Here is a 14,070-nt window from a genome sequence, read left to right on the forward strand (position 1 = left end):
CACATAGGACTTTTAGCCATCTAAAATATATTATTTATTGTTAAAAATAAATTTATGAAGCCGATCTATAAAATTCATACATTATCAGAACATTAAATACATAAAAAACACAAGATAGCAAAAAACAGGCGCTGATATATATATATATTTTTTTTTTTTTTTTTGAGATTGCCATAATCAGGTAAACGATGAAGAAACTGATTATGGAGATCTCTTTTTACATATGGACGTGAGATTGCTCAGTAGGAGCAAAATTCTTGTCAGGTTGCTAGGTCTTAAAAAGGAGGCAAAAGAATTTATGGCTTCAAGGAATGAAATTTATGCGCAGTTGGACAACAAAGCTTTGTTGATGGAGTTCGGCTTTCTTACTGATATAACCGGAAAAAAATTGAACGAACTGAATTTATATATGCAAGGAAGAAATGATCATATCGCTAAATTAATAAGTTCAGTGAATGCATTCAAATGTAAATTAGCATTGTGGAAATCTCATCTATTGAGAAATTCATTATCGCATTTCAATATATATATATATATATATATATATATATATATATTAAATGAGTAATATATATATATATATACTAAATGAGTAATATGGTAGTTACCATTTTTCAATGCCTCAGGATTGCCTCCATCTGCGATAAAAGTTCAACTTGTGCAATCAACATCAAAGCATTAAATACTGAGTGATCACTGAATTATGACCACCCCTATGAAAACTGAATGCGACCCGTTGACCACGTGAGGTACGAGAGTGCGCAGTTAGGCGACCTACGTTGCATAGATAAGGTGTCAGTGGTTCAGTTGGTAGTAAAATTCCGAGCGTGATGGGTAAAAGGAAGGATTTATCGGACTTTGATAAAGGACAGAGTGTGGGAGCTTGACGAGCTGGTGCCTCGATTTCCCAAACGGCTGAACTGGTGGGGCGTTCGAGAGCTGCCGTTGTTAAAGTGTGCGAAGACTGGCGTTAAAATGGTCAAACAACGACCAGATGGCAAAACTGCAAAGGTCAGCGAAAGGTTGATGTTAGAGGTGAGCGCCGGGTCCGACGACTCGTACAACATGGGCTAACCCGGAACAATATCTGGCATGACCATGCGTCGCATGGTCATACCAGCACGTAGATATCCAAGCAGATATCTTGGACGCTCGCACGTAGATATCCAAGCAGACGACCCCTACGGCATCCTCTCTAAACCAAGGTTCATCGGCATAAAAGACTCGCCTGGTGCAAAGAGCATGCAAGTTAGACGTTAGAAGGCTGGGAGATGGTGTGCTGGTCGGATGAGTCCCGTTATTTACTCCACACTGTGGATTAAATAACGTGACTCATCCAAGTCGTGTACGGATTTGGCGTCAACGACGTGAGGTTCTTGTATTCATCATGCATGGTATCGAAAGTGCAGGCCGGTGGAGACGGCCTGTATGGTGTGAGGTATGTTTTTTTTTTTTTTTTTTTTTTTTGTTAGTTGTTGGCGCATCGGCTTCTGTGCCCATAATGCATCTCCCAAAGTTTTTGCATTTTACACTGATCCAAGCCCGAGGCGGGATTCGAACTCGCGACCTTTGGGTTGCCAGGCAGTCCCTTTACCCACCTGGCTAGCCCGGTCGGCGGGGAATGTTTCACCGGCAGGAACTTGTACCCCTGGTGCATGTGGAACAACGTATCAATGGTTTCCGCTATCGTCAACTGCTTGCTGACTGTGTACAACTGCTTCTAAACACACTGCTATAATTTCGCCTTCGTGGAGTACAGGTACTGTTACTCCTACCTCACTAACTATTTATTTCACCGCTCTATCGCCTTCTTTTTGCGTGAACTTAAATATAACTAACTAATTTCCTATTTATTGGCGTTTTAACATATTTACCACGTCCAAACACACAGGGGTCGCCACCTACTAATTGTCCCTAGATGGCCATACTTTATATACAATATCATTTCATTTTTGAACACAGTGTGGGCTACACGTGGTTCGTCTGCTTGGATATCTTCTCATCCTGCAGATCTCCACAACTAATAAATACGAAGTACAGTATCAACTCTGTGATCATCGAAAGGTGTGACCAAGTTAACGACTTGGGGACTCTCTTCTCCAGCAGTGCTAAATTCGATACCCATGTCCTTAAAATCACCAGCAAAGCATTCAAAACACTGGGATTCATCAAACGGAACACATACAAGTTCAAAAACTACAGATATGCGGTTATCCTTTATAAACTATTGTTCTGCCAATCCTTGAATTCAGTTCACCCATCTGGAATCCTCACACAAAGACTTTAACTAACAAAATTGAAGCAGTCCAAAAAACTTTTTGTCCGTTACCTTACGTACCGCAATCCTCTATTCTATCACTCAGTGCATTATGAATCGCTGTGTGATTACTTTCATCTGAGGCCTCTGTGCACCAGAAGAGTTACTGCTGACATCACCCTTTTAGCCAAAGTAATCACTGGAACTTATGAAGCATCTGATATCCTGAGTAAAATAAACTTCAATGCTCCTTGTAGACAAGTCAGGAATCTTACACCGTTTCGCCTTGACGCTGCCACCACGGACTTTATGAAGTTCAGTCCACTGGGCAGATTCAGCAAATCAGCAAATGACTCTTTCATTGACTTCTTTGACAACTCCCAGTCACTGGTGAACTCTATCCACAAGTTTGTCTCTTCTCTTAAACTGCAAAGTGATTAGCTCTGATCTAATTACTGTAGTTTATTAGTATTATGTGTTTTATTATTTTTCTGTTCTCTAACTGATTAATTATTACTTGTTTTACCGATAACTTAACTTAATGCAATCCTCTTTTGTACATATGATTTTAATGTTTGAATCTATATCAATGTCTATCTTCCTGTTGGATTTCATATTATTGTTATCAATTGTGTTCATTGTTCTGCTCTCAGATACACTGTTAATGGCTACCTGTTGTGTATCTTGTTATTAATAAAATAAAAATAAAATGAAAATAAAATATGGTAAATATGCCTTATTTTTACTCTAATTTCTAAATTAGTAATCCCACGTTCTCTGTCTGGTCAACGATGATCAATGAGCACTATGTAGTATTTTAATATAACTTTCTTAAAATATATGTTAGTTTATATAATTCAAAATTGTAATTCAGTTTAGTAATCAAAATTATAAAACCTCTAAATTCTATTATTTATTATATGTTACGTTATTGGTTATTCTACTTCAATATTGGTTATTCTACCTCAAAATTTATTTCGACATAGTCCATATTGATCATCACAGAAACAGAGAACCTCTTAACGCTGTTTTACTTTCAGTTTTGGGTGGTTGACCTCAGACGAAGTCACCTGAATTGTGGGAAAGAACGATAAGTCGTATAAGTGTGATAATGAAAATATTACCTCTGATCCGCCCCCATATCCCATTGAAACACTTCACGAAGAGTTGAACTATAGGTTCCACCATTTTCTGAACTGGAACCAATCGTAATATTGTTTGTTAATGCCTTCACACAGTAAGATGTCTATCACTATTGCAAGCTAATTTTTTTCAATAATACTCAAAAATTGAACTCAAGATAATGTATATAAAAAAATAATAATATTTGAAAATTATCCTAGAACGAAAAACATTTTGAAATTTATTTGACAAAAATATCTATCCATTATTTGAAAACATTGCTGTGGAAAACATGCAATCGTATTGTGTTTTGCCCTATTCTTGGGAGTCCGTTTTCTTAGTTATTAATTCTTGAAATAAAGGTATTGGTCCACATTTAGATAACTCCCTAGGGACAGGAAACTCGAGTTACGTACCAAATTACTAGTTAAACCACAATATTTTAAAAATATATGAGGAGTGGCAATAAAGTTCCTGGACTAATAAAAGATCACAAAGTGAAGGAGCCCAAAAATGATTTCATTTTTATTCAAAGTAATCAGCACCTGATTGAATGCACTTATTACACCTTTCTAAAAGTTTAGTTGGGAGAGTAGGGTGGATTATGGATCTGTACAATGCCATGTTTCGCCAGAAATGTCTTCACAACAAGTGCAGAATGGATGGGGCATTGTCATGCAACAAGAACCAGCTGCCTTTTTCTCGAAACTGCGGCCTCACCGTGGAAATGCTTTTCAATAGTCTGAGACACCTGTACATAGAACGCCTCATTGACAGGTACAAATTTACCCTTCAGGTACAAATTCCTTGTGATCATACCTTGTTTGTCGAAAAACATGATCAGCATCGTCATGTTCCTGGACTTCTCTAAACGAAAACGTTTTGGGACTTGGTGATGATTTTGAAGTCCATTGCATGCTCTGACGCTTCGTCTCCAAGTCGTGCTGAAACACCCAACACTCATCTCCAGTGACAACACAATCGAGAAAAATCAGGATTGTCTTGACAAGTCTAGGTAAAGTCTTCGCATGATGACACTCTTCGTTGCTTCTGCTCATCTGTGCGGTACAAATTTTGCCCAGAACTTCCTTTTTCATGCAGAATTTGACGAATCGTCTCTTATTCATATCCGTCACCATCATTCTGAGGGTCAAACAACGATTTCTTGCACAATTTTCTGAACTTTTGCAACTGTGTCCTCATTTCGAGAGGTTGACGGATGCACATTTTTTGGGTCCTCGCGTCCGACTTTAAACCATTCAAACCACGGGCAAGACTTAGTGTTTCATCGCCTTAAACAGTTTTTAACATTGCATACGTTTCTGTTGCAGATTTTCCCAGTTTAAAGCAAAATTTGATATTCGTTGTAAAACGATGAAAATGATAACGGAGCTAACGAAACTGGTTGTTGCTTCCAGCCTGTCAGTCTACCGGATAATCTCTGTACCATTTCTATTGGAGGAAGTTTGAAGTACAGCATACCACTTCCCTTTATTTTAAAACTAAATTGAACATGACCGCAACAGCGCCAGTCTTGGATCTTTATTGCCATACCTCGTATGCTGAACATTTTGCAATATTTTCCCTGAATATACTTGCTGACGTTGTTAGTATATTTCATAAGTTTTTTTTGACTGTGGCATATCGAGTAGTGCGTTGATCACAACGCTGTGCTATGAATATAACGGTATCCACCTAAACCTTTCAAAATCCTTCATTAATGTAACTGTAAAGATAACCAACATTCGCATTACATCAATCAAAACTTGTAAATAACTTAACTAAGATATCTACTTTGTTTCTTTTTGCGAACACAAATGATAAACCTTTGCAAAATCGAAAGAGGGCTTCTAATCTCTAAAGAATTCATTCGAAACTTAAAAAGGAATGTGGTTGGTAAATAGTGTTCCGATGCTTTTAAATCTACAGGAATTTACTAGAAAAAGAAGATTTTCTTTCTAAAAATATATGTGATCGATAAACAGCTTATTTTCTATATAAAAGCGAGCTTAATGCATCTTCCACATGTGTAAGCTGAGTTTGCATTAGAACCACCACGCTACAAGTGAAAAAGAAGAATTTAGAAGCGTGGCTTTCTGTCATTTTAAAGTGGAAAGATGGTGGAAAGCTGCTAACAGTAGACAAACATGTACCAGAACAGTATTAGGATACAAACTCGAACATTCAAATCCCAAATATTTTCTAATGGGCTTTCAAGAAGTAAAACAGCACTTATTGAACAGGCTGTTGCATTCATGAATAAGTAAAATGCAGTTCTCTTGAAAATTCCCAAACGTCATAAATTATTTTTAACATACTTAAGTGCAACTTTATTTACTTTTTTTCTGAACGAAATACAGAGTATGTACAAAAGAAGGCTTTCTTTATGGAGCTTTCTTTACTGATCTTAAAGACTAATCTACTAATCTTCAGCAGTACCTCACAACAGTTTAGTAGTGTCGCCACTTGCACTCGTTTAGGAAGATTCGAGATTGAAATTTCTTCGGACTGACTAGGGGAATTTTGGCATAACTACAACAGGCATGTGCCACCAGCGATCGAAGACACGGTCTCCCTCAATTAGTGCATGTAAATGAATACAAAATGATGCAAGAAAGCCAGGTTACTTAGCACCGGTTTAAAAAAAATAATAAATAAAAACTAAAAATAGTTATCTGGTTTTATATAAATATCTGTACAACCCTTCTTTAAATTTACTTAACTCTCTAGTTCTTCAAGATTATGCTGTGAATTGTACCAACAGTTAATACTAAGAGAAAATTTTCTTATATACAATCTAACTAAACACCTCCAACATGATAGAAGAAAATTATCAGTTAAAATGGAAAGAACACGTAAAGAGAATGAGTAGGAACAGACTACCAAAATTGGTAATGAACAATACACCTAATGGAAGAAGAAACAGAGGATGTCCCAGAAAGAGATAGATCGAACAGCTCTTTGAAGAGAGATATACTGGTACAGGCTTCATAAGCCTAAAATCCACTAAGTACAAGAAGAAGAAGACAAGCTAACTATCCTGTCTTAATTTAAGTACTTGTCCATTTAAGTCTGTACCACCTACAAAAAAAAAAAGATATCCCATTATTCAGTTGAATCAAACCATTGTCAAATCATTGAATCAAACCACGTTATTAATATCTTCATTCGTTTTTTCTAACAGATTTCTGGTTTGGCCTGGACTTTTCGATATGCAAAACTAAAGTCTCTCTCTCTCTCTCTCTCTCTCTCTGTCTCTGTCTCTGTACTAATACTTCTTTGTGTAGCTGTAATTAACTCTTTTGTTTTCTTCGCTGCCGCTTTTTCAGCATAATCACGTTTTTTTTCTGAAAAGGCGTCTCCAAACCTTTACACAGACGTTCATGACGAGGGTAAGCAACACCTTATATAATGTAATAATTACCTCTCGGTTTCTACTAACAGAATTTCTGTGTATCATAGGTGAAACCCCCATGTGCTCTCTAGTTGCCTTTCTGCACTGTTCAGAGGACTTCATGTCAGATTGTACAAATACGTCCAAATCTTGCCATTATCGACTACCTTACGTTTATTTCAAGATAATTTAAGATTGCTATTACCCAAAAGTAGAACCGTACATTTACTGGCATTATGGTTTAAAGGGCATTTTTCTGGCCAAATAAATTATCAGATCTTGTTGAAACAGCATACCTTTTCTACTATGGTTAACCAATCCTTGCATAATCGAAAAACGTTTACAACACATTTGTTATACCTTCTTAAATATTAATAATAAATATTAAAAACAACAAGAAAACCGGTACTGAACCCTGTGGGGCCTTATTGTGATAATGGACCAATCGGGTAATGATGTGATGCATATCTTATCATTACCGATGTCTTGTGAAGAGGTATGTATCTCGTGATTTGAAGAAGAAGTCAGATTCTGATCAGTGTTTTCCAAAGCAACTCCAGAGCGAACAGCATTTTCGGCTTTATTAGAACATGAAGTATTGATGTAATAGTATAATTGTAGGAACAATATTTGTCACTGTTGTGAATGGCATGTGCACAGACACCGATGTTAGTATGGCCTCCAGCGACCATCAGCCATGTTTCACTCCTGCGATTCATCAGTAACATCAAGGTATAGATGAGTTGTTTCATAATCTACTCTTGCGTAAACGCTGTTGCCAACAGATAAGTATCACTGGACTGCCATGACGACCTGAAATACGTCTTCCCAGGGCATCCCAGATGTGCTAGATGGGATTCAATTCGGCGGAGCAGGCAGGCCAATCCATAAGGACGATATTCTTCCAACATACGAGTATTGTTGACAAGCCGTGCCTTATGGGATTGAGCGTTGGCGTCTGTCTAAAAGTACTCTTCATCGACAACATCAGCATAGGGAAAGACTACAGGTTTTAAAATTTCTTCTCTATGCCTATTTACAGGTTAGAGTCCCGTTTCTAGTGGTATAAAATTCTGTACAACCACGGAACTGCCATTCCCAGTGGTGGAGGGGAGACCAGCAGTCTCCCCTCCACCACTGGACTGGCTGTCTTCCTGTAGGAATACTGGGTTCTTTTGCTTTCCTTCTTCGCCCACACTACGATCTAACGAGAATCTGGACTTAAGCTGTACCTGTACCCATCTGTGAAGTGAATACAGCAGTATTTCTCGTCATCCAATTACGATGTTCGAGTGCATACGTTCTTGCGCTACGATGCCGGAAACTCAATGGAACACACCACAAGTTTTCTAGCATGAAATTCATGTCTGTCCAGACGATTTCGGATAGTTTGGCGGGTTGACATCCGTGCTTCTGTCGCTGTCTCAAAGCGTTCGAGTAACTGGGCAGCGTTCAAGCGTCAATTGCAGGGGTAAGTAGAGAGAGACAGAGAGAGAGTGAGAAATTTTACCATGGCACTGTTGATGGCTTACGACCCTGATTTGGAGTCTACGAAAAATCTGGAGAATCAATTCTACAACCTGCTGATGATGACAAAGTGTCATCATCAGCAAACATGTCATGTGAGACACCAAGCCATGTCGCAACTTAGCATTGTGAATGTCCTGCCTCCTAAATCTCTCGATTTTTAGAAAATCTGTTTTATTTTGCCAACCTCATAGTAACTTATATCAATTAGGTATGATTTTCTTTTTATTTTCTTCCCCTTAATAAGCTTATGCTGCTGTTTCTCGTATAATTTTATTTCTGTTCAAATACTTCTGCAATACAGCTATGGCTCTAAGATGGCCCTCCTACGCACGACAGCGATTCGAATCACTTGATTTCTTAGACGCTGTCGATTCCAACGCTAGAATTTCAGATTGTGAGAAAGCTCGGGAAGAACTTTTATGTCCTTTATTCGCACAATTTTTCTTTTAACTCGTACAATTTAATTTTTATACGCGTATTTTATAAATTGCACGAAATAAGAAGAGATATCGCATAAGCAAACCTAATTTCTAAAGTAAATCTTATAATTTACAGAATCCATCTATTAAACCTGGAATTCGGATTTAAAGAATTCAAAATAATAAAGCCTGAGCCTAAATAACAAATACTGTACTATGTGTATAGTATTATTATAAAATTCAAATTATCTATGCATAAATAATTCTCGTGGCAATCAGTCGACTACAGCAGTGGATGATGAGAGACATCAAATTCTCCACAACGGAGTGAGAATGTTTGTGATGCTTCGGAGTGAAATCTGCTCGGATGTTATTATTGCACAATGAGCGAGAGAAATGATGAGAAATTCAGAGATAGGCAATAGGAACTGAGAGATGTAATGAAAGCAATTTTGTGCTCAATGTTCGAAATGTCAGAAGGACAGAATTGTGAATTAGAGGAGAAAGGGGGTTTTGATTGCTTCCTTCGGGGTCTTTTGCCAACATTATTACTCCATATAAAGTCTAATAGAGTGGACAAAATAATGGAAACACTTAATATGAAAGTAGTAGTTTTGTAATGGCTGTATGACGTATGTATTTATGAATACGCAGTGATGATTTTTTGTTTGTTTGTTTGTTTCTAGCAGACAGTACCGTGAATGAAAGCCAGCAAAAGCTGGTATTTATTTAGAGGGAATCTAAAAAGGAACATGAAGAAAATGACCGCTCCGTCTGAATTCCAAAGAGGTTAAATGGTAAATTGTTAGTGCACATTTAGCAGAAGCATCGATGACTAAAACTGTTGATTTGTTTAATATATACAGAGAAACTGTATCGAAATGGACGTCTATATTCGCCAAGAATGGAAAAACAAAATCTGATGGGACGAATTGTGGAAGAAAATCAAAGCTGACTGAAACAGATAGCTGGACAATGAAAACGACTGTAGCCCGAAAAGGTTTAAAATACTGCCTCAGAAATAACCGCAAGATTAACGTGAGTCTAGCAATCCATTTTCTATCAAAACAGTTCGGCAAGAACTTCGCGAAGCTGAAATTTATGGTAGGGCGCTATTTCTAAGCCACTCATTACATGGCACTTCTAGAAAGAGGATGCAATAGAGGAAGGAGCTCAAAAACTGGACTTTTGATGATTGGAACCATGTCCTAGTTTCGGACAACTTCATTCACACTTTTTTTCCCAACATCAGAGAGAGTTTCCGTTTGGTTAATGTCAAAGAAAGCGCATCATCTTTACTGTCCCCTGCCAACCGTTCAAACAAAGAGGTGGAAGAGAATCAACAATGTTTTTGGTAGCAGTATCTTGGTATTTTTTGGTCCTATCATTACCCTGAACGGAAAATCACTGTCATTGATATGCTGAATGATTGGGTTCATCCAATGGTGCAAACGTTGTTTTCCACAAACGATGCCATGGTTCCAGACGATAATATTCCAATACACACAGCCAGGCACAATCTCCAGATTAAAGTTAAGCCATCGTAGGCGTATTTGGAGAGGAGAATGACAAGTATATTTTATCACTCAAACAGCTTGAAACGTTCCTCCATGAAGACCAGTCCAATATTCCTCTTAAGAAAGTTAAAGATTTATTTTAATCTATTCAACATAGATTACAAACTGATTTAAAAGAAAAGGGTGGCCCAACACCATATTAGTGTCCAAATCTTGTCAATGACTCTAGGAGTTTTATGGGTCCTTTTCACAATGTGGATGGTTAGTCGGTCTCAGGTGAGGATAGCATGCTTTTTTTCTCTCTCTCCCGAAAACTCGAGTTTTCGTCCAGCAAACAGCAAATCGACCATAGACCACAAACAATTTACGAACATTATATACGGCACAATATGACCTAAGTTTCTAATGGGCCTAAAAACCTACAACAACCAGTTCCTGTACGTCCAAGTACTATGAAACATTTTACTGTTAGGGTAAGCGTCTTTTCATCAAATAAAGGCCCATTACGGACAAAGGGGAACAGACAGTCTCTTAGTGAGCGCTTCGGGATTCTCAAACTGCAAGTTTCTCAGTTCCTGAATGCACTGATGATCTCTTCAAGCATTATTATTAGACAAATCTTTATTGCAATAATAATAATAATAATAATACAAATCGATACATTGCCATTGCTCTTCACGGCCACCAGGCCAGTGGTTAACAGTTATAATACAATATAATAATAAATAGAGAACATTGATAAATGGAACAGAAGGAAATGCATGTGTGGACTCATAAAAGGAAATACAACTCAAAACAAATACAGCTCAAAACTATAATGCAGTTATTTGCTCCACAATATACAAGGAAGATATTGGTGGAAAGAAATAATTTCATATAGTAATATAAAACAGGCAACGTTCTTTTCGCTGAACAGAAGCAGATAGTTCATCATTACTCACTGTCATACTGAAAAGTTAGTATGCCATCTTCACATCAGACGGCTTCCGTAGCCGAGTGGTGAGGAGCGGAAGTGTTGCAGCACTTTGAGTAGACCAGGGTTCAAGCTCCTGACTGCTAAATACGTTCGATCTGCTAACCCGCAGTGGACCAGCATAGATTATGGTACATTTCCCTCAACATGAATCATTGAGAAGCTTCCATCCTACGGTAGATTGATAATGGCTGCAGTTTCCTTTCCTTTTATTTCATATCAGATGGTATTGTTGGCTTGCGGCATTAAGGCGACTTTGAGGAGAAGGATCAGGGAAGGCAAGTACAATTCAAGGATGCGGCGTCTGTATTCCCTGTCACAAGCGAACTTATTAAGACCAGCATCCAAGGACTGGGCACATGAAAGTAACTGAAAAGACAGAAACCTATCGGATAGGTGGAGACGGCTGAGATGTGGGCACAGAGTTGGAGTCGCTCTGAAGGAAGACTGAGAGACTCTCCAAGAGCACAGGCCACAAAATAATGGTACCGAAATACAGCCAAACAATCATTTTGACAGTCGTGGTAAGGCGTTTCACCCTAATTAGCATGGGGAGCCTGTGAATTGGAATCAAACTGGCCATTTCAATTGTCCTTAGCTGTGGAGGAAGTTTATGTTTGTTTATGGCCCAGTTTAAGAGCCAAGCTCAACAGAAAAAGTGGCCTGATTGTGCTAGGAGGCAGTGGATGCCCATACCTCTGCACAAAAAAAAAAAACGGAGCGTATACTGTGGTTTTTATATATTTTCTAGTAGTTGTGACTTCATTAATGTAACGTAAACGCTATTTGACAATCCATCGGAGTTGATCTGCCAGGGCAAGCAGCTTGTCAATGTGGTTACTGAAGCAGAGCTTAGGATCAAAAACAACCCCGAGATCAGTATGCTTATTCACAATGCGAATAGGAGAATTATACAGTGTTGGCTGAATATAAGAAGGCGTTTTCTTTAAGGAAAATATCATAAACTCAGATTTTTCTGGATTTATTTTTAATCCGAACTGGTTCAGGTACTGCAAATTCCATGAATATATTATTAATGGATGCTGTTATCACAAGAAGATCATCGTGTGAAGAAATCGGTGTGAGGAGCTTCATATCATCTGCATAACATAAAGTATCATGCCTGGACTGGATGTTTATTTTCCAATGAAATCGAATCATTGAAATTGAAAATTTCCAAGCTTTCTCCAGGTGATATTCGAACTTCGGATGAATGTCAGAGTATTTTTTTTTCGGATAGTTATTAGTCCACTACTCATCACTAAGTGGCTGATCACTCACTGGCTGAACAACAGTTTGGCACAGGAAAAGTTCTATAGCATAGTTGTGAGGAATAAAGCCTTTTTACTGTTTTAGTATAGTTTATTAGTTTTCTCCTAAGTAACCCTGTAAAGATATATATTAATTATATAAAGTCTACAGAAAGATAATTTAGATAATTTAAGGGTAAATATGCTGAAACTTTTGATATAATTGTAATAATGGAAAGTGATCAGGTATCGTTTTATACAAGTATACAGTAGTAGAAAAATATTCGGATAATTATTATCTCTTGTTTTCATCACAGTAGAAATAAATACCTTAGTAAAAAAAAATTCCTTACCGGACATGAATCTTTAGGAAAACCTTTACCTTCCCATGGGAAGTTCTTTATCTTTGTTATTTTCGAAATGTTAAGATGGTATTTTGCAGGTAAGATTCCTATAGAAAGATATATAAAAACGAGAATCGTTAACAGATTTATATCATAAATGTAAATCAAATATTGTATAATAACACAAAACAGATAATTCTTTGTGATACCTGTTCTTCATAACACTCAAAATAATTAGAGAAAAAAGTACTGGCAATTAACCGATCAAACATTTTACAGAATACTTCGGCCGTTAACTTTTTTAAACACGTTTCAACCCTTAAGAAAAGTTGAACTACGTTAAAAAATAAAGGCCTATAAATTGAAGCGAAAATGTTAAGAATTTTAAAAATATTTATCAGTGTATTAAACAAAGCAAAAGCTATAAACTCCTCGCTTTAATTACGAACTTCACGCACTACACAACACCACCACCAAATAAATGTATTGATTGTCATAATGTAATGAAATGAGAGAGAGAATCTCAGTTTTGATTCTCCAAGAATGCTGAACAGAAAATCTCAAATTGAATTATCATTCTTCATTCGTCAAATAGTTGCCCACTCTCTGAAATTTCTGTAAGTGAATTAGTGAACAACTAGAATTTTCCAATAATATCGATTTTACTTCAACTCTCAGAGGCAAATTCTGTATAAAAAGTTTTGCAATGGTGACTACAATAGGCAGAGAGGAAACCAACAAAATATTTCTGCAAGCATACTAGTTTTCTTAAAGTCTTTCAAAGAAGACTTTAAGAAAATGACAAAAAAGACAGATGTTCAATAGAATCCATTGCGAGACCTTCGTAAACATTTTTCCTTAAAATATTTCCTTGCGTAGGATTTTTAACAATAACGACTTTCTTGCATCCCTAAGTTTATACTAGACCCGTCAAATCATGTTTGCTAGTAAATTTCTAATATTGAGTTCAAAATTAATCTCGAAAACATTGGACATACCAAACACAAATCACAATCGTGCTTTTAAATGAAACGAAGTCGTAGAATAATTCAGTAGTAATTCAAGTTTAAAGTATTTAAAAGAATTTATTACATGAGCTTCGAATTTCTAAATTTTTATGGAAAAACGTGTCATTTAATATACTTTCAGGGCACATTTTATTGGATATTTGTTTGGTGGAGACAGGAAGGAAAGCGCAGCCATAGATCTGCTCTAATACCCCTTGTCAGTTTGAGTATGCCGCACAGTAAAAATTTTCTCGACC

General features: G+C 37.1%; 1 protein-coding gene across 1 annotated transcript in view; it reads right to left on the reverse strand.

Annotated features, from left to right (window-relative positions):
- LOC150080530 (thrombospondin type-1 domain-containing protein 7A-like) overlaps positions 1 to 14,070 on the reverse strand; it is a 1,074,234-nt gene that overhangs the window by 941,689 nt on the left and 118,475 nt on the right. The window contains exon 2 of the mRNA XM_090380722.1: positions 12,816 to 12,913. Within this exon, the coding sequence (XP_090236848.1) occupies positions 12,816 to 12,822 (7 nt within the window). The 5' untranslated portion in view covers positions 12,823 to 12,913. The remainder of the gene's footprint in view (positions 1 to 12,815; positions 12,914 to 14,070) is intronic.

This window comes from Mastigoproctus giganteus, chromosome 9 (assembly GCF_048544385.1).
Source record: "Mastigoproctus giganteus isolate SK-2022 chromosome 9, ASM4854438v1, whole genome shotgun sequence".
NCBI classification, from domain to species: Eukaryota; Metazoa; Arthropoda; class Arachnida; order Uropygi; family Thelyphonidae; genus Mastigoproctus; species Mastigoproctus giganteus.